Here is a 21,298-nt window from a genome sequence, read left to right on the forward strand (position 1 = left end):
GCGAGGGGGTCAGCGAGTCCTCCTAGTTCTGCTCTTGTTTCTAGAAGTTGTTACTTTGCTTGTCTTGTGTCATATATTGGTTAATCGCCAATATATACGCATACTTGCACGTTTATTATTTTCCTTGTATTCGTGTTACGTTGATACATCAGTGTCGCTGATATATACGTACACGAACTGTTTATATCCTGTATTCCGTTAGTCAGCGTTCCAGCACGCTGAGCTAGTTATCCTGTTCCTGGTCCTGTTTGTGGATTGCGTTCATCTCTGCGTAGAGATAGCGAATCCTTCTGAGTCCTGTTCCCTGTATTGCTTCAGTTCTAGTCAGTGTTCCTGCTTATGTCATATATCGGTTCATTGCCGATATATACATATGTTAGTCAGACGTTACAAATAGTTTAATTGATAGCTGTAATTGTAATACGCTAGGAAATCATACTTATTGTATATTTATCTGTGTTACGTTCATCTATCTTGATCCTGCTATTTCCTGAATATCCTGTCCTGTCTTTGTGAGGCACGCCATCGCCGCAACACATTGGCTGCCTCATTCCAGTCTGTGTTATTGTGGACGCTTGCTGTCACTAAGTAGTGGCTAGTTTAGCAAGCGTTCATTCTGTTTACCTGTCCTGATCTCCTCAGTTCTGGTTTGTGCGCTCAGCGCTACTTTGCGCTGAGACGTTATAGCGAAAGCATTGTTTGTGGCTGTCAGATCTGCACCGGCTCTGTGCGCCACAATCTCCTGTTGGAGTCAGTCCTCCCCTCCACTAAACTGGGGATATCCTGATGCCTTGTGCTGGTGTGTGTACCTCCTTCACGTCAGCTTATGCATCACGAGCTGACCGTGGAGAATACACCTCCAAGCGTGACATTATGGTAGCCCCATTACCAATCCCTATTGTGGGGGGAATTTCCAGAAATTATGACACTGTTTGTCAGGGGTCCTGCTCCTTTAAAAAATTTGAAAAGCTTGGTCCTGAAGTTACAGACAAATTTATATCAGAATTGGTTAAAGTTCTGGCCAATCCCGACTTTCGGGCTTCTGCAATTTCTACCTGTTCTGATTGGATCGTTTGTGCTCTTTTTAAGGGCAAACTTTTTGATTGGGCAATCGATGTCTTAGATCACACTCAGTTTAGACAAAGTCCTTTGCAATTTATAGCTTTTGTAATTCACAATTGGTTGCGCATAGATCCATTGCCTTTTCCTCTTAATGAACTCCTGGCAGCAGGCCAATCAGCTGCTCCTTCAATTGCTTGCAAGAATGAGCAGCAAGCAGAAAGTGTTACTGATAATTTTCCTGCAGCTTTGAATAAATCACCAAAAACAGCAAGGTCAAAGGCAAAACGTAAACGTTCTAAGAAACGTGTCCAATCTGCAGAATCGTTATGTTTAGCGACTGCGCATCAGACCTGCAATGAGATTCTGCCATTAACAGATAATGAAATGCAATTGTCTTTCAGGGGAGTTAAATGGACTTATGAAACTACTAATGAACTTTCATCACTGGCTAGGGAAATTAAAGATTTTGTTTAAAAGAATTATCTGAGTATGATTATGAGGATATATTACAGAGTATTGAACAAATCAATCTATTCGTGCAGCAAGAAAAATTTGCATACACTACAGTCCAACACTTGCTACAGGTATTGGAAATCCTTAGGAATAAGAAATCTGCCAATCGCCTGTTAAATAATCCAATGTATGTTTCTGCCAAAACCACATTTGCAAACTGTGATCTGCCTGTTAAGTATGCTTGGAATCCTCCATTTGAGAAAGGAGAGATGGAAGCTCTGGTCGATGAATGGAAGAATGATTCAGGTTCATTTTGTCAATTTTACAGTGCAAAAAGTGAATTAGTATTGAATGCATGCATTAAGTCTGCCTATAACCTAATAAAAACTGGTTTGTGTGGGTATGACCTTGTGGCTCCATTGATCGATGTGTGGAAAATGATTTTGGACGATTTTTTTGCGATTCAATCAGTTGATACCAGGGAAGACACACTGTCAATTGGAGACTATCCCACTTCTCCAGTTACTGAGTCCCTGCCATGTCTTGTGAATGTTCCTGTAACTCCACCCTGTACCATGGATAACTCAGTGTTACTTCCCAGTAAAACAAAAGCCACTGATACTTTCTTAACTTTGCCCTGCACAAATTTCTCAGCAGAGAATCCAGAGGTCCTGCTGACTTCTGAGTCCAGCCTAGCCAGTACTCATGAGTCTTTGTTCAGTGAAACAGACACCAGAAAAATCTTGCCTGTCTCTGCAAACACTTCTGCAGAAATTACCTGTGTTAATAAAGTTCAACTCCTGTCTGATCCAGCAGATGCCAATAGATGCACTACATCAGTTTCCGAGTCCCAGCAATCCTGTCCAGAAACCTCAGAACCCCAGCATCTGAATTTTCCAATTTCACAATTGAATGGTGATTCAGATGCGCAAACATTGTGTTTTGATCTTCCTGTTTCTACACCTCACTCTAGTTTCATGAATAACTCAGAGCGTATGCTATGTGAATCCGAAATCGCAGAATTATTACCGTGTTCAGAAAATGTTCCAGTGAACTTGCCCTGTACCATGAATTGTGCAGTAGATCTCTCCAATGAAACTCAGGTCACAGAATCATTATGCTGTCCAGCAGGTGCTTCCATGGTTTTGCCCTGCAATATGGACTGTTCAGTGATCCTGTCCAGTGAAGCTGTGGTCACAGAGTCTTATGCTTCACCCAGTACTTTGGATACTTCAAACCCTCTAGCAGAGGAGTCTGAGGCACTGTTTACCTCAGTTGGTGTTGCAGTAATATTTACTTGTCTAGCAGCTGTTTTGGAATTACAGTCTGCTCTAATAAAACTTGATGAATTTCTGCCCAGCGAAGCAGAAGCCATTGAAATATTGTCCTCGTCAGCAAGTGTGTTAGATACCTTGCCCTGTACACAGTCTGATTTAACCAATGTTGTTGAGTCCCTCTCCAGTGTTGTAACAGCCGAGGAACTCCAGCCCTGTCCTCTGAATGTTTTAAAAGTCTTGCCCTGTAACATGGATAATTCTGACTCGCTGGAAAAAATAATAGAAATCTCAGAATTTCAGTCCGGGTTAATGAGTGTTTCTGAAACCCAGCCCTGTATCCTGGAAAATTCTGGTTCTCTGGCCGGTGTGGCAGAAGTTCCAGTGTCCCCTTTCTGTCCAGTGAGTTACTCAGTTTTGCCTAGTTCAGTGGGGATTGCTGCACTACTGACTTGTTTTGCAGCCCTTCATGAGCTCCAATCCAGTGTATTTGATGAGTCTCTGTCTAGTCCAGAAGAAGTTATGGGAACCCTGTCTAGTTCGGTGCATACATCAGAAGATTTGTCCTGTCTTGTAAATGCCCCTGAACATGATTTGTTAATAACCTTGCTGGAATCAGAGACATCTAAGTCTGATCCTGCATTTTTTAGTGAGAATCCAGTAACTGTGAAGTCTAGTCATGATGATTTTTTTTTGCCCAGTCCTGGTTTCGGTCCTGCCTTGACTGACTTTGAGGTTCGCAGTTCCTTGACATGCCCAGAAGTCTCTCTTGTGCCGGTGTGCCCAGATGTGCTTCGTATGCCAGAGTGCCCAAGTGTGTCTGTGTTGGCGTGCTCACACGCTTCCCTAGTGGAGACATGTTCTGATGTTGCCGGTTGGCCTGCATGCCCGGAGATGGTTCTGGTCCCTAAAAACCCTGATCTTGATGTTTGTCCTTGTGACCCTGACTCTAGAGTTGCCCTGGGTTCCATAGGGGTTCTTGATGGTTCTCCATGTGAGCCTAAGGGGCGTTCTGACCTGTGGGGATCTCTTTGGAGCTTTCAAGTGTTCTGGGAGATCTCTGAGGAAACTTGTCCTGGTACCTTGGACTGGTTCAACGGTGGGTTTTGTGTTGGTAGGGACAGTTCCGGTGGGCATTGCAAAGGCTTTGGCGTTTTTGGACAGTCCCGGGAAGGCGGTGGGTATCGCTCAGAGAGTTTCTGGGGGCTTTTTTCTGGAAGTCGTGGTTCTGATGGGTATCACACTGAGGCTTGTAGTGCTGACGGGCATGGTTCTGGTTCTGATGGGTCCAGTCTTGTGGGGCCTGATTCTGGAATTTGGTCTTGCCGGGCTGTCCCGGTCATCATGAATTATCAGTCAGATTGTTTTGTCGGGAATTTCAGTTTTGAAAAGCGTCTGGTATCCGCTTTTAAGGGGGGGGGGTTATGTTATGATCATGTCTGCAGCGTTTACTGCTGGCTGCAGTGGTATTGTAACCCAAGCAGTTCTGATGTCATTACATGCATTTTCTTGCATAGTTTGGTTTGCACTTAAACTAGTTGCTGATTCCATCTGCAGTCACTCTGAAATTAATGACAGTTTAACATGCTCTTGTGTAAACAAACATTGTCTGCTGCCATGGAGGGGCAGTCCCTTTCCTGCAGGCTGCATATCATTGTCTGCCTTTTCCTGCTATCAGCCTGTGATTAATTACCATTCACTTGTGTGGGAATCTGCAGGTCTGCACCCATTGGATGACCTCAGTATAAAGAACTGCTTCCTGCAATGTCTCATGGGCTACCATAGTCTCAGATCCTGTCTGTTACTCTGCCCGTGCCCCAGCTCGTTCCTAGTCCGTGTGGACTGCGCTGACTCCTGCGAGGGGGTCAGCGAGTCCTCCTAGTTCTGCTCTTGTTTCTAGAAGTTGTTACTTTGCTTGTCTTGTGTCATATATTGGTTAATCGCCAATACATACGCATACTTGCACGTTTATTATTTTCCTTGTATTCGTGTTACGTTGATACATCAGTGTCGCTGATATATACGTACACGAACTGTTTATATCCTGTATTCCGTTAGTCAGCGTTCCAGCACGCTGAGCTAGTTATCCTGTTCCTGGTCCTGTTTGTGGATTGCGTTCATCTCTGCGTAGAGATAGCGAATCCTTCTGAGTCCTGTTTCCTGTATTGCTCCAGTTCTAGTCAGTGTTCCTGCTTATGTCATATATCGGTTCATTGCCGATATATACATATGTTAGTCAGACGTTACAAATAGTTTCATTGATAGCTGTAATTGTAATACGCTAGGAAATCATACTTATTGTATATTTATCTGTGTTACGTTCATCTATCTTGATCCTGCTATTTCCTGAATATCCTGTCCTGTCTTTGTGAGGCACGCCATCGCCGCAACGCATTGGCTGCCTCATTCCAGTCTGTGTTATTGTGGACGCTTGCTGTCACTAAGTAGTGGCTAGTTTAGCAAGCGTTCATTCTGTTTACCTGTCCTGATCTCCTCAGTTCTGGTTTGTGCGCTCAGCGCTACTTTGCGCTGAGACGTTATAGCGAAAGCATTGTTTGTGGCTGTCAGATCTGCACCGGCTCTGTGCGCCACAATCTCCTGTTGGAGTCAGTCCTCCCCTCCACTAAACTGGGGATATCCTGATTCCTTGTGCTGGTGTGTGTACCTCCTTCACGTCAGCTTATGCATCACGAGCTGACCGTGGAGAATACACCTCCAAGCGTGACATTATGGTAGCCCCATTACCAATCCCTATTGTGGGGGGAATTTCCAGAAATTATGACACTGTTTGTCAGGGGTCCTGCTCCTTTAAAAAATTTGAAAAGCTTGGTCCTGAAGTTACAGACAAATTTATATCAGAATTGGTTAAAGTTCTGGCCAATCCCGACTTTCGGGCTTCTGCAATTTCTACCTGTTCTGATTGGATCGTTTGTGCTCTTTTTAAGGGCAAACTTTTTGATTGGGCAATCGATGTCTTAGATCACACTCAGTTTAGACAAAGTCCTTTGCAATTTATAGCTTTTGTAATTCACAATTGGTTGCGCATAGATCCATTGCCTTTTCCTCTTAATGAACTCCTGGCAGCAGGCCAATCAGCTGCTCCTTCAATTGCTTGCAAGAATGAGCAGCAAGCAGAAAGTGTTACTGATAATTTTCCTGCAGCTTTGAATAAATCACCAAAAACAGCAAGGTCAAAGGCAAAACGCAAACGTTCTAAGAAACGTGTCCAATCTGCAGAATCGTTATGTTTAGCGACTGCGCATCAGACCTGCAATGAGATTCTGCCATTAACAGATAATGAAATGCAATTGTCTTTCAGGGGAGTTAAATGGACTTATGAAACTACTAATGAACTTTCATCACTGGCTAGGGAAATTAAAGATTTTTGTTTAAAAGAATTATCTGAGTATGATTATGAGGATATATTACAGAGTATTGAACAAATCAATCTATTCGTGCAGCAAGAAAAATTTGCATACACTACAGTCCAACACTTGCTACAGGTATTGGAAATCCTTAGGAATAAGAAATCTGCCAATCGCCTGTTAAATAATCCAATGTATGTTTCTGCCAAAACCACATTTGCAAACTGTGATCTGCCTGTTAAGTATGCTTGGAATCCTCCATTTGAGAAAGGAGAGATGGAAGCTCTGGTCGATGAATGGAAGAATGATTCAGGTTCATTTTGTCAATTTTACAGTGCAAAAAGTGAATTAGTATTGAATGCATGCATTAAGTCTGCCTATAACCTAATAAAAACTGGTTTGTGTGGGTATGACCTTGTGGCTCCATTGATCGATGTGTGGAAAATGATTTTGGACGATTTTTTTGCGATTCAATCAGTTGATACCAGGGAAGACACACTGTCAATTGGAGACTATCCCACTTCTCCAGTTACTGAGTCCCTGCCATGTCTTGTGAATGTTCCTGTAACTCCACCCTGTACCATGGATAACTCAGTGTTACTTCCCAGTAAAACAAAAGCCACTGATACTTTCTTAACTTTGCCCTGCACAAATTTCTCAGCAGAGAATCCAGAGGTCCTGCTGACTTCTGAGTCCAGCCTAGCCAGTACTCATGAGTCTTTGTTCAGTGAAACAGACACCAGAAAAATCTTGCCTGTCTCTGCAAACACTTCTGCAGAAATTACCTGTGTTAATAAAGTTCAACTCCTGTCTGATCCAGCAGATGCCAATAGATGCACTACATCAGTTTCCGAGTCCCAGCAATCCTGTCCAGAAACCTCAGAACCCCAGCATCTGAATTTTCCAATTTCACAATTGAATGGTGATTCAGATGCGCAAACATTGTGTTTTGATCTTCCTGTTTCTACACCTCACTCTAGTTTCATGAATAACTCAGAGCGTATGCTATGTGAATCCGAAATCGCAGAATTATTACCGTGTTCAGAAAATGTTCCAGTGAACTTGCCCTGTACCATGAATTGTGCAGTAGATCTCTCCAATGAAACTCAGGTCACAGAATCATTATGCTGTCCAGCAGGTGCTTCCATGGTTTTGCCCTGCAATATGGACTGTTCAGTGATCCTGTCCAGTGAAGCTGTGGTCACAGAGTCTTATGCTTCACCCAGTACTTTGGATACTTCAAACCCTCTAGCAGAGGAGTCTGAGGCACTGTTTACCTCAGTTGGTGTTGCAGTAATATTTACTTGTCTAGCAGCTGTTTTGGAATTACAGTCTGCTCTAATAAAACTTGATGAATTTCTGCCCAGCGAAGCAGAAGCCATTGAAATATTGTCCTCGTCAGCAAGTGTGTTAGATACCTTGCCCTGTACACAGTCTGATTTAACCAATGTTGTTGAGTCCCTCTCCAGTGTTGTAACAGCCGAGGAACTCCAGCCCTGTCCTCTGAATGTTTTAAAAGTCTTGCCCTGTAACATGGATAATTCTGACTCGCTGGAAAAAATAATAGAAATCTCAGAATTTCAGTCTGGGTTAATGAGTGTTTCTGAAACCCAGCCCTGTATCCTGGAAAATTCTGGTTCTCTGGCCGGTGTGGCAGAAGTTCCAGTGTCCCCTTTCTGTCCAGTGAGTTACTCAGTTTTGCCTAGTTCAGTGGGGATTGCTGCACTACTGACTTGTTTTGCAGCCCTTCATGAGTTCCAATCCAGTGTATTTGATGAGTCTCTGTCTAGTCCAGAAGAAGTTATGGGAACCCTGTCTAGTTCGGTGCATACATCAGAAGATTTGTCCTGTCTTGTAAATGCCCCTGAACATGATTTGTTAATAACCTTGCTGGAATCAGAGACATCTAAGTCTGATCCTTCATTTTTTAGTGAGAATCCAGTAACTGAGAAGTCTAGTCATGATGATTTTTTTTTTGCCCAGTCCTGGTTTCGGTCCTGCCTTGACTGACTTTGAGGTTCGCAGTTCCTTGACATGCCCAGAAGTCTCTCTTGTGCCGGTGTGCCCAGATGTGCTTCGTATGCCAGAGTGCCCAAGTGTGTCTGTGTTGGCGTGCTCACACGCTTCCCTAGTGGAGACATGTTCTGATGTTGCCGGTTGGCCTGCATGCCCGGAGATGGTTCTGGTCCCTAAAAACCCTGATCTTGATGTTTGTCCTTGTGACCCTGACTCTAGAGTTGCCCTGGGTTCCATAGGGGTTCTTGATGGTTCTCCATGTGAGCCTAAGGGGCGTTCTGACCTGTGGGGATCTCTTTGGAGCTTTCAAGTGTTCTGGGAGATCTCTGAGGAAACTTGTCCTGGTACCTTGGACTGGTTCAACGGTGGGTTTTGTGTTGGTAGGGACAGTTCCGGTGGGCATTGCAAAGGCTTTGGCGTTTTTGGACAGTCCCGGGAAGGCGGTGGGTATCGCTCAGAGAGTTTCTGGGGGCTTTTTTCTGGAAGTCGTGGTTCTGATGGGTATCACACTGAGGCTTGTAGTGCTGACGGGCATGGTTCTGGTTCTGATGGGTCCAGTCTTGTGGGGCCTGATTCTGGAATTTGGTCTTGCCGGGCTGTCCCGGTCATCATGAATTATCAGTCAGATTGTTTTGTCGGGAATTTCAGTTTTGAAAAGCGTCTGGTATCCGCTTTTAAGGGGTGGGGGGGGGGGGGGGTTATGTTATGATCATGTCTGCAGCGTTTACTGCTGGCTGCAGTGGTATTGTAACCCAAGCAGTTCTGATGTCATTACATGCATTTTCTTGCATAGTTTGGTTTGCACTTAAACTAGTTGCTGATTCCATCTGCAGTCACTCTGAAATTAATGACAGTTTAACATGCTCTTGTGTAAACAAACATTGTCTGCTGCAGTGGAGGGGCAGTCCCTTTCCTGCAGGCTGCATATCATTGTCTGCCTTTTCCTGCTATCAGCCTGTGATTAATTACCATTCACTTGTGTGGGAATCTGCAGGTCTGCTCCCATTGGATGACCTCAGTATAAAGAACTGCTTCCTGCAATGTCTCATGGGCTACCATAGTCTCAGATCCTGTCTGTTACTCTGCCCGTGCCCCAGCTCGTTCCTAGTCCGTGTGGACTGCGCTGACTCCTGCGAGGGGGTCAGCGAGTCCTCCTAGTTCTGCTCTTGTTTCTAGAAGTTGTTACTTTGCTTGTCTTGTGTCATATATTGGTTAATCGCCAATACATACGCATACTTGCACGTTTATTATTTTCCTTGTATTCGTGTTACGTTGATACATCAGTGTCGCTGATATATACGTACACGAACTGTTTATATCCTGTATTCCGTTAGTCAGCGTTCCAGCACGCTGAGCTAGTTATCCTGTTCCTGGTCCTGTTTGTGGATTGCGTTCATCTCTGCGTAGAGATAGCGAATCCTTCTGAGTCCTGTTCCCTGTATTGCTCCAGTTCTAGTCAGTGTTCCTGCTTATGTCATATATCGGTTCATTGCCGATATATACATATGTTAGTCAGACGTTACAAATAGTTTCATTGATAGCTGTAATTGTAATACGCTAGGAAATCATACTTATTGTATATTTATCTGTGTTACGTTCATCTATCTTGATCCTGCTATTTCCTGAATATCCTGTCCTGTCTTTGTGAGGCACGCCATCGCCGCAACGCATTGGCTGCCTCATTCCAGTCTGTGTTATTGTGGACGCTTGCTGTCACTAAGTAGTGGCTAGTTTAGCAAGCGTTCATTCTGTTTACCTGTCCTGATCTCCTCAGTTCTGGTTTGTGCGCTCAGCGCTACTTTGCGCTGAGACGTTATAGCGAAAGCATTGTTTGTGGCTGTCAGATCTGCACCGGCTCTGTGCGCCACAATCTCCTGTTGGAGTCAGTCCTCCCCTCCACTAAACTGGGGATATCCTGATTCCTTGTGCTGGTGTGTGTACCTCCTTCACGTCAGCTTATGCATCACGAGCTGACCGTGGAGAATACACCTCCAAGCGTGACATTATGGTAGCCCCATTACCAATCCCTATTGTGGGGGGAATTTCCAGAAATTATGACACTGTTTGTCAGGGGTCCTGCTCCTTTAAAAAATTTGAAAAGCTTGGTCCTGAAGTTACAGACAAATTTATATCAGAATTGGTTAAAGTTCTGGCCAATCCCGACTTTCGGGCTTCTGCAATTTCTACCTGTTCTGATTGGATCGTTTGTGCTCTTTTTAAGGGCAAACTTTTTGATTGGGCAATCGATGTCTTAGATCACACTCAGTTTAGACAAAGTCCTTTGCAATTTATAGCTTTTGTAATTCACAATTGGTTGCGCATAGATCCATTGCCTTTTCCTCTTAATGAACTCCTGGCAGCAGGCCAATCAGCTGCTCCTTCAATTGCTTGCAAGAATGAGCAGCAAGCAGAAAGTGTTACTGATAATTTTCCTGCAGCTTTGAATAAATCACCAAAAACAGCAAGGTCAAAGGCAAAACGTAAACGTTCTAAGAAACGTGTCCAATCTGCAGAATCGTTATGTTTAGCGACTGCGCATCAGACCTGCAATGAGATTCTGCCATTAACAGATAATGAAATGCAATTGTCTTTCAGGGGAGTTAAATGGACTTATGAAACTACTAATGAACTTTCATCACTGGCTAGGGAAATTAAAGATTTTTGTTTAAAAGAATTATCTGAGTATGATTATGAGGATATATTACAGAGTATTGAACAAATCAATCTATTCGTGCAGCAAGAAAAATTTGCATACACTACAGTCCAACACTTGCTACAGGTATTGGAAATCCTTAGGAATAAGAAATCTGCCAATCGCCTGTTAAATAATCCAATGTATGTTTCTGCCAAAACCACATTTGCAAACTGTGATCTGCCTGTTAAGTATGCTTGGAATCCTCCATTTGAGAAAGGAGAGATGGAAGCTCTGGTCGATGAATGGAAGAATGATTCAGGTTCATTTTGTCAATTTTACAGTGCAAAAAGTGAATTAGTATTGAATGCATGCATTAAGTCTGCCTATAACCTAATAAAAACTGGTTTGTGTGGGTATGACCTTGTGGCTCCATTGATCGATGTGTGGAAAATGATTTTGGACGATTTTTTTGCGATTCAATCAGTTGATACCAGGGAAGACACACTGTCAATTGGAGACTATCCCACTTCTCCAGTTACTGAGTCCCTGCCATGTCTTGTGAATGTTCCTGTAACTCCACCCTGTACCATGGATAACTCAGTGTTACTTCCCAGTAAAACAAAAGCCACTGATACTTTCTTAACTTTGCCCTGCACACATTTCTCAGCAGAGAATCCAGAGGTCCTGCTGACTTCTGAGTCCAGCCTAGCCAGTACTCATGAGTCTTTGTTCAGTGAAACAGACACCAGAAAAATCTTGCCTGTCTCTGCAAACACTTCTGCAGAAATTACCTGTGTTAATAAAGTTCAACTCCTGTCTGATCCAGCAGATGCCAATAGATGCACTACATCAGTTTCCGAGTCCCAGCAATCCTGTCCAGAAACCTCAGAACCCCAGCATCTGAATTTTCCAATTTCACAATTGAATGGTGATTCAGATGCGCAAACATTGTGTTTTGATCTTCCTGTTTCTACACCTCACTCTAGTTTCATGAATAACTCAGAGCGTATGCTATGTGAATCCGAAATCGCAGAATTATTACCGTGTTCAGAAAATGTTCCAGTGAACTTGCCCTGTACCATGAATTGTGCAGTAGATCTCTCCAATGAAACTCAGGTCACAGAATCATTATGCTGTCCAGCAGGTGCTTCCATGGTTTTGCCCTGCAATATGGACTGTTCAGTGATCCTGTCCAGTGAAGCTGTGGTCACAGAGTCTTATGCTTCACCCAGTACTTTGGATACTTCAAACCCTCTAGCAGAGGAGTCTGAGGCACTGTTTACCTCAGTTGGTGTTGCAGTAATATTTACTTGTCTAGCAGCTGTTTTGGAATTACAGTCTGCTCTAATAAAACTTGATGAATTTCTGCCCAGCGAAGCAGAAGCCATTGAAATATTGTCCTCGTCAGCAAGTGTGTTAGATACCTTGCCCTGTACACAGTCTGATTTAACCAATGTTGTTGAGTCCCTCTCCAGTGTTGTAACAGCCGAGGAACTCCAGCCCTGTCCTCTGAATGTTTTAAAAGTCTTGCCCTGTAACATGGATAATTCTGACTCACTGGAAAAAATAATAGAAATCTCAGAATTTCAGTCCGGGTTAATGAGTGTTTCTGAAACCCAGCCCTGTATCCTGGAAAATTCTGGTTCTCTGGCCGGTGTGGCAGAAGTTCCAGTGTCCCCTTTCTGTCCAGTGAGTTACTCAGTTTTGCCTAGTTCAGTGGGGATTGCTGCACTACTGACTTGTTTTGCAGCCCTTCATGAGCTCCAATCCAGTGTATTTGATGAGTCTCTGTCTAGTCCAGAAGAAGTTATGGGAACCCTGTCTAGTTCGGTGCATACATCAGAAGATTTGTCCTGTCTTGTAAATGCCCCTGAACATGATTTGTTAATAACCTTGCTGGAATCAGAGACATCTAAGTCTGATCCTGCATTTTTTAGTGAGAATCCAGTAACTGTGAAGTCTAGTCATGATGATTTTTTTTTGCCCAGTCCTGGTTTCGGTCCTGCCTTGACTGACTTTGAGGTTCGCAGTTCCTTGACATGCCCAGAAGTCTCTCTTGTGCCGGTGTGCCCAGATGTGCTTCGTATGCCAGAGTGCCCAAGTGTGTCTGTGTTGGCGTGCTCACACGCTTCCCTAGTGGAGACATGTTCTGATGTTGCCGGTTGGCCTGCATGCCCGGAGATGGTTCTGGTCCCTAAAAACCCTGATCTTGATGTTTGTCCTTGTGACCCTGACTCTAGAGTTGCCCTGGGTTCCATAGGGGTTCTTGATGGTTCTCCATGTGAGCCTAAGGGGCGTTCTGACCTGTGGGGATCTCTTTGGAGCTTTCAAGTGTTCTGGGAGATCTCTGAGGAAACTTGTCCTGGTACCTTGGACTGGTTCAACGGTGGGTTTTGTGTTGGTAGGGACAGTTCCGGTGGGCATTGCAAAGGCTTTGGCGTTTTTGGACAGTCCCGGGAAGGCGGTGGGTATCGCTCAGAGAGTTTCTGGGGGCTTTTTTCTGGAAGTCGTGGTTCTGATGGGTATCACACTGAGGCTTGTAGTGCTGACGGGCATGGTTCTGGTTCTGATGGGTCCAGTCTTGTGGGGCCTGATTCTGGAATTTGGTCTTGCCGGGCTGTCCCGGTCATCATGAATTATCAGTCAGATTGTTTTGTCGGGAATTTCAGTTTTGAAAAGCGTCTGGTATCCGCTTTTAAGGGGGGGGGGGGGGGGGGGGGGTTATGTTATGATCATGTCTGCAGCGTTTACTGCTGGCTGCAGTGGTATTGTAACCCAAGCAGTTCTGATGTCATTACATGCATTTTCTTGCATAGTTTGGTTTGCACTTAAACTAGTTGCTGATTCCATCTGCAGTCACTCTGAAATTAATGACAGTTTAACATGCTCTTGTGTAAACAAACATTGTCTGCTGCAGTGGAGGGCCAGTCCCTTTCCTGCAGGCTGCATATCATTGTCTGCCTTTTCCTGCTATCAGCCTGTGATTAATTACCATTCACTTGTGTGGGAATCTGCAGGTCTGCTCCCATTGGATGACCTCAGTATAAAGAACTGCTTCCTGCAATGTCTCATGGGCTACCATAGTCTCAGATCCTGTCTGTTACTCTGCCCGTGCCCCAGCTCGTTCCTAGTCCGTGTGGACTGCGCTGACTCCTGCGAGGGGGTCAGCGAGTCCTCCTAGTTCTGCTCTTGTTTCTAGAAGTTGTTACTTTGCTTGTCTTGTGTCATATATTGGTTAATCGCCAATATATACGCATACTTGCACGTTTATTATTTTCCTTGTATTCGTGTTACGTTGATACATCAGTGTCGCTGATATATACGTACACGAACTGTTTATATCCTGTATTCCGTTAGTCAGCGTTCCAGCACGCTGAGCTAGTTATCCTGTTCCTGGTCCTGTTTGTGGATTGCGTTCATCTCTGCGTAGAGATAGCGAATCCTTCTGAGTCCTGTTCCCTGTATTGCTCCAGTTCTAGTCAGTGTTCCTGCTTATGTCATATATCGGTTCATTGCCGATATATACATATGTTAGTCAGACGTTACAAATAGTTTCATTGATAGCTGTAATTGTAATACGCTAGGAAATCATACTTATTGTATATTTATCTGTGTTACGTTCATCTATCTTGATCCTGCTATTTCCTGAATATCCTGTCCTGTCTTTGTGAGGCACGCCATCGCCGCAACGCATTGGCTGCCTCATTCCAGTCTGTGTTATTGTGGACGCTTGCTGTCACTAAGTAGTGGCTAGTTTAGCAAGCGTTCATTCTGTTTACCTGTCCTGATCTCCTCAGTTCTGGTTTGTGCGCTCAGCTCAGCGTTATAGCGAAAGCATTGTTTGTGGCTGTCAGATCTGCACCGGCTCTGTGCGCCACAATCTCCTGTTGGAGTCAGTCCTCCCCTCCACTAAACTGGGGATATCCTGATTCCTTGTGCTGGTGTGTGTACCTCCTTCACGTCAGCTTATGCATCACGAGCTGACCGTGGAGAATACACCTCCAAGCGTGACAACTTTATGCATTAACCTCATGTTTTACCTCATGTTCGGAAATGGAGAAAAATCTTTCAGAATTGCTAAAAGAGGAGGAAAACGCCTCATGAGGTATTTTACCTACAAAAAAATATTTACCTCACACAGCTACCAGAATTGAGGCCATATACCACAGGAGACAATTACAGGAGGGACAGAGATGTTTCATAAACACACAAACCTCATTCATTTGCTCTTGAAGGTCGGCGACTTTCTCCCTATGCCCTTCCAGTTCCTGTGATAACATAGCAATCTGAGCGGCCAAATTAATCACCTCACTTTCCAGCCGGGAGTTCTCCTGCAGGGATCAAATCTAGGTTACCGTTTTTGATTTGTATTTTTTTTTTTTGTAAATAAAAAAATAAGCAAACAGTTTATCAAAAAGCCGCCAACATAACCTAGATAGCTTAGCAATTGCCATAATTTTAAGTCACCCCATTAATATTGGATCTGCCATCTTCTCCAGGGAGAACCACAGAAGCTGCATTTTGAAGCGCCTCTGACGACCGCAATGCATGCTGGGAGATGTAGCTCTTCGATGTGAGTACGTATTCCAGCAAGATGGGAGAGGGGTGTGAGTTAGAGGAGCAGCCCTCTAAGTAATGCCAATCCTCCCCACCAATGGCCACTCTATTACAAACCTCTCTTATGGGGATTTTCTTTTTATATATTTTCATATATAGGTGCTGAGTTACATTTAAAACTGGGCCCTGATTAATAGTGCAATCACCAATTCTCAGTGGTTTCAGTGCAATCACCTATTCTCAGTTATTTTCCATGTGATTTCGGCTCAGTTGTGCAACTGCACAGCTTTCTGTGGCCAAAGGAATGATCCGCGCAATCATAGCCGGGCCGAGGCAGAGGTGAGAGAGGCTCCAGCCTCAGGGCGCAGTGTAGGAGGGGGCGCACAACGCACTCAGCTATCAATCCCCTATTGTGTTTGAAGCAGAGAGAAATAAGAAAAAAGGATACATGGCAGTGACTGCAAGCCAGATAACTAGAGATTGTGGAGTTGGGGGCCCTGGGGCACCTCTTAGTCTAATAGCAATAAGTGTGTGACGACTGGGGTGGGAGGGATGGAGGGGCGCACTTTGGTGTCTCAGCCTTGGGTGCTGGAGGACCTTTTTCCAGCTCTGCGCACAATGTTCAAAGCTGAGTGACGTAGTCACTAAAATAACCAGTGATTACCCTTCCTTGTTCCGCTGGTGTTTTGGGACTGAGGATCCAGGATCGAACACTCTCCGAGCTTAAAGCAGAATATAACCCTGCATTTCAACTTTGCTCTAAAACATTATTTACAGCATATTATATGCAACCAGCATTTTTTTTTTTTTACTAGACCAGCATTGGGAGGGTTAAACACAGAGGTTAAAGTTCCGTGGAGAGATATGCAGAAGTTCAGATGGATACATTTAACTAAATAGAATGTAACAAGTGATAAATGTTACACACTCTTTGGCTGTCCTCCAGCTCCTTCTCAGTCAGAGTGAGTCACATGCCACACTTTGATACATTTATGTAAACAAAATTTATCTATGTAAGCTTCCGATGCGTCTGCAGTTCTGTCCAGGAACTTTAAAGCTCTGTGAAACCCTTCCAATGCTGGTCTAGTGAAAAAAAAAATGCTGGTTGCATAGAATATACTGTAAATAATGTTTTAGAGCAAAGTTGAAATGCGGGGTTATATTCCACTTTAAGGTGAGCGAGAGATATACCTGCTTTTTCGTTTGGTTCAGCTTTCTGCTGCACCAGAGATATTCTGTGTTTTATTTTTCCATATTGAAATAGTTTCCTGTTTTTAACTTCTCAGTTTCTTAGATTATATTACCACAAAGCAGTTGGCCAGATTCTTCTTCTTAATAACCTCTAATTCGTTCTGAGAATACTTTAGGCGGGTCTGCGTTCCCTGCGTCTGAGCGTGGAGCTGGTTTAAATCGCTCTCCTTTCTCTTGAACTTCATTAACTCCTAAACCAAAGAGGAAAATGTGTAGTTTAATACATGCATGGCCCCGCCTGGATCAGATGCCTAATTACAGACAAAGCAGGTATTGGAGCAGTACTGGACAGTAGCATAAATTAATCACTGTGGCTTCCCAAGTTCATCTCCCTTTGGTTCCAGATCCTCCTCTTATTTCCATTCCAGCACAGCAGTGATCTCCTCAGCACCACCTACGTCCTCCAATGTCCATCCACCGCACAGCTTCAGGTCTTAGTGAGCGGAGGCCCAGTCCATAAAAGCTACCCTCTTGCCTTACCACAGAGAGCCAGTGGTGAGGCAAGCCACAGGGTGGCCATCTTAACAGGCTCAGGGTAGCAGACGTTAGAATCTACATTGCATCTGTCGCTCTCTAGTTCTGATATGGCGTAGATTCTAAGCCCCAGCTTTCTGCAGTCCCGAGCCAATCGCTGTAGAAGTAAGCCAAGCTTCCTCCTATGGATAAGGAGCCAGATTCATTGGCTCCTAACCAGGTGATCACTGTGAGCCAATCAACGTGTTTACAAACCAACAGATTGAAAAAAGGCCCTGGTCCATAAGGGGTACCTAATCGGTTAAAGTAAACATGAGATGGGAAAGGGGTGGGGGGGGGTGGTTGTATTTTATTTACCTGGGGCTTTTTCCAGCCCCCGTAGTCTTAGGCCCCGTTTACACTTAATTATTTGGTATGTATTAGTATGCGATGGTACTCGTGTTTTCCATAGCATTGCAATGGGAAAAAGATTTCAGTTAAAACACGTTAAGTGTGAGAGGTGCCATAGTAAAACATGGGCATTACTTTGAAAATCAGTTTTCTTTCAGTTACAATTGAGAGCAACTGATTAAGTGTAAAAGGGGTCCAAGTCCCCCTTTACAACTATTCAGTTGCTCTCAGTTATAACTGAAAGAAAACGGATTTTCAAAGTAATGCCCATGTTTTCCTATGTCACCTTTCACACTTAACTGAAATCTTCCCAATGCACTGCTGTGGAAAATACGCGTACCAACGTGCACTAACGCATACCAACTCATTAAGTGTAAACGGGGCCTTACAGGTCCCTTGATTTCCTCCTTATCTGGCTCATCAACTAGATCAGTCTCGGGCTATTGCACATGCACAGCCACAGTTGTGCACCTTTTCCATTGCGCTCCCATGGCCGCAAGCATTCTCTCCATGGACAATTCATAAAGACTGTAAATGCACATGCATGGGATAGCGATCGAGGAGGCGCGTAGCTGGGGCTGCGTATGTGTAGTCAGTGGTCTCATCTTTCGGAGGAGCATATCTGCACAACGAAGTGGATCGGGAGGAAACGGAGAGACCTGTAAGGCTACAGGGGCTGGAAGAAACTCCAGATATGTAAATTAGAACTTGTCATACACTATTTATTTTATAATTATCATTCAATTTGTTATTTTTAATATTACGGCTGTCATATTCAATAACATGGCTGTAGGCTGATCACTGCTGTCACAACAGTGTGAGATTAAACAAGAAACTGGAACCCAGAAGGTTATTTTTCTAGGAGTACCTGAAGTTCCTCATTAGAGAGAACCAGAGGCGGCATAAAAAATAAATAAAATAAAAACGAAGAGTGAAGCCTCTGGATCCTCCCCTGAGGCTTGCCATGTCCTCCTCCAGACTTCCTGGAATCAGGAAAAATGGACCCACCTCAAATGTTCATCCATTTGAGTCCTCTGCTTGACAGAAATGCCCGTATCCCAATCCGAGAGCCCCATCAGAAGCATCAGTTTCCCATTGGTTCGGAAAAGACCAAAGGGAATTTTCCCTGAGCAACAGAGAGCATTTTCATTGGTCCACTACTCAGCAAACCAATCAGAATCCTCCATTGGGATGGGCGATTCCCATTGGTCTATTGCAAACGATTTGCAGCCTGATGGTTCTGATAGGGCTTTGGGATTGGTATACCAACGTTTATAGCATGCGGGGACCCGAATGGACGGCAGCAGATGAGTATTTTGTGAAAAACGCTCTCGGTGGACAGTCTGTTCTCATAGGCTAGCACTAATTTCATTCGTCTCCATTGGCACCCGCTTTGTCAGGTCAATCTGAAAAAGTTGTATAGGACCCAAACTTGCGCTCTGTTCACCGGAACAAATTGAATGGACTCAAATGCTTTGCATAGGATCCGGTCCTATCCATTCTGTTTCGTTCCGCTAAACGGAACCTTGTTATTGCCTCTGAACTCGGCTTTAGGCTGGAACTTCCATAGGAAAGACAAACATTTGAGGCTTCACATTAGATCGTTCTTCCTCCGACTGTTTATTGGAGAAGTGTTTCCACAGACATATAAAGAACAGAACCGGCATCAGTCGACAACACATCTCCTAATCCCCTCTGCTTCTCAGAATTATCTGATGTGTAATACCTATAAAGGGCCACTAGGAGGAGACACTTACCTTCAGTTCGCTCATCAACGCATCTCTTCTCTCTTTCAGTTCATTTATCTCCTTCTCATCCCAGCGTCTTGCCTTAAACCTCAAGTCACTCGAGCCTCCGGATATCACTCCGGATTTCAAGAACAGAGTCCCATCTAGAGAAACGGTCTGAGACAAACACAGAGATTTATCTCCATCAGTCATGTGATAATAGAAATCTGGGAGTACGTGACATACGGGGATGATGCCTTGCAATATCAATCTTATGCACTGAGCCTGCCAGACACTCGCTGTGCAGGTGAACTGATACTGTTGCAGTTCTCTGTGATGCGTTCCAGTGAGCCCGGCCCACAGTATCCGACAAGACTGATCAAAGACTTCTGCGACTCCGAGCGTCTCCTATTCCTGACAAATGATGGCACCAGGATGGGACCCTGAGAGGTGTATTCAATGATTTGTAGACTAAAGAGTGCAAAGAGTAACAGTACTCTATTCTGTATAACCCAGACACCACGGGGTTCTGAGTGCAACAGGAATGTGGAGTGTTTGGGCTGTTTCACGCTGGGGTGGGCGATTAGAGGACATTTGGGATACGATTGCCAATCACCAGCATTCAGCAAATCACTAATGCAGTGTCCCCCTATAAGACCCTTCACATTGTAGAGCAGTGTTTGCGTTGCAAAATCACTGAATGTAGGACTATCTCAGGAACGCTCGTGCTGGGATTCTCATTCCTAGAACGAGAATTGCAAACACAATCAACAAAAAAATTGCTGCAAAAAATCATGATCGTTGAGCACCAGCGATTGTTTTGGTGTAAAAAGGGCTAATTTACACCAAATCCAGTGTAACACCATGCAAAACAGATGTGCAGAGCAAACCAACAGTTGTCAATGGCGAGGCAAAATGTTTTCATGTACAAACTGTGTGGACTTCAAGAAAATTGGTGAGAAAAAAAAAACATTTCTGGGGGGTACTTACTGCGGGAAGTGGAAGCCTCTAGCTCAGGGGTAGGGAACCTATGGCTCGGGAGCCAGATGTGGCTCTTTTGATGGCTGCATCTGGCTCACATACAAATCAGTAGGGGTTTATCCACTAAGCTACATTGCTCAAGCAGTGCAGCTTAGTGTGGCAGCGCAAGTAACATCTTCAAAGTAGGCGTGCTACTGCTGTAGCATGCACTACTAACTTACTCACACTCCCCTCAACACTAACAGCTGCTCCAATTGTCCCACTCTGGACCCTGTCAGGTCCAGTGACTTTGTAGGAAGAGATCCCAGCACTTTGATTGGCCCAATTGGCTGCCTGTCACTTGAAAAAAAAAGAGATAGAGCAGCGATGTAGCCCAGAGAAAAGCACCTCTTTCACCCGTCTGGCCCGCCCTTGTATCCTATTATCGTACCTCCTTCTCTACCTCTCAGATCTCGCTCCTGAGGACTGCAGTGAAGCGTCGCAGGCGCGCATGTGCGAGATCTGAGATGCAGAGAAGGAGGTACTAGTATACAAGGGCGGACCAGACGGGTGAAAGAGGCGTGTTTGCGCTACTACTCTGATAGTCTTGGAGACAGGGATAGCTCACCAATCCAAGCAGGCTTGGTATACAACAACCAGCCAATTGCCGGTAAGGTACATCGCTTGCCGTGATTGGCTGGTTGCTGTATACTGGGTACCACATACAGTACAGCACCAGTACCTGTACCTGTTTATACAGTACTAGTAAATTAGCCCACCCATTAAAAAACGGGCGCTAGGGCTGGGGCGCGACCCTTTCCAAAGGGTGCCTGCTCGCGCTCCATGCCACACGTGCACGCTTGCGCTCCCCACCACGTGCACCAACGGCCGCCCCCAGCCCGCGTCCTCCTGTTTGTAACTTCCGTGTGCCGCGCTTGCGCGCTGGCAAAAAGCACGGACACAGGGACAGGGGACGCAGGGACAGTGTGGTTTTATTAGGTAGGATAGCACCAGTACATACCGTACAGTATACAAATGTCCAACAGTTACGAGGGATAGTCTTATATGGTGAGTACAGTATATCCCAAAATGTATATTTTAACTGGAAAAGTTGGGGGTCGCCTTATACCCCGG

At 44.6% G+C, this 21,298-nt stretch overlaps 1 protein-coding gene across 1 annotated transcript in view; it reads right to left on the reverse strand.

The window, feature by feature from the left end:
* SMC1B (structural maintenance of chromosomes 1B) overlaps positions 1 to 21,298 on the reverse strand; it is a 127,040-nt gene that overhangs the window by 39,651 nt on the left and 66,091 nt on the right. Inside the window, exons 12-14 of the mRNA XM_068278203.1 lie at positions 19,235 to 19,381; positions 16,667 to 16,804; positions 15,020 to 15,136 (exon numbers count right to left, since the gene is read on the reverse strand). Coding sequence (XP_068134304.1) covers positions 15,020 to 15,136; positions 16,667 to 16,804; positions 19,235 to 19,381 — 402 coding nt within the window. The remainder of the gene's footprint in view (positions 1 to 15,019; positions 15,137 to 16,666; positions 16,805 to 19,234; positions 19,382 to 21,298) is intronic.

The sequence above is a fragment of the Hyperolius riggenbachi genome, chromosome 3, assembly GCF_040937935.1.
Source record: "Hyperolius riggenbachi isolate aHypRig1 chromosome 3, aHypRig1.pri, whole genome shotgun sequence".
NCBI classification, from domain to species: Eukaryota; Metazoa; Chordata; class Amphibia; order Anura; family Hyperoliidae; genus Hyperolius; species Hyperolius riggenbachi.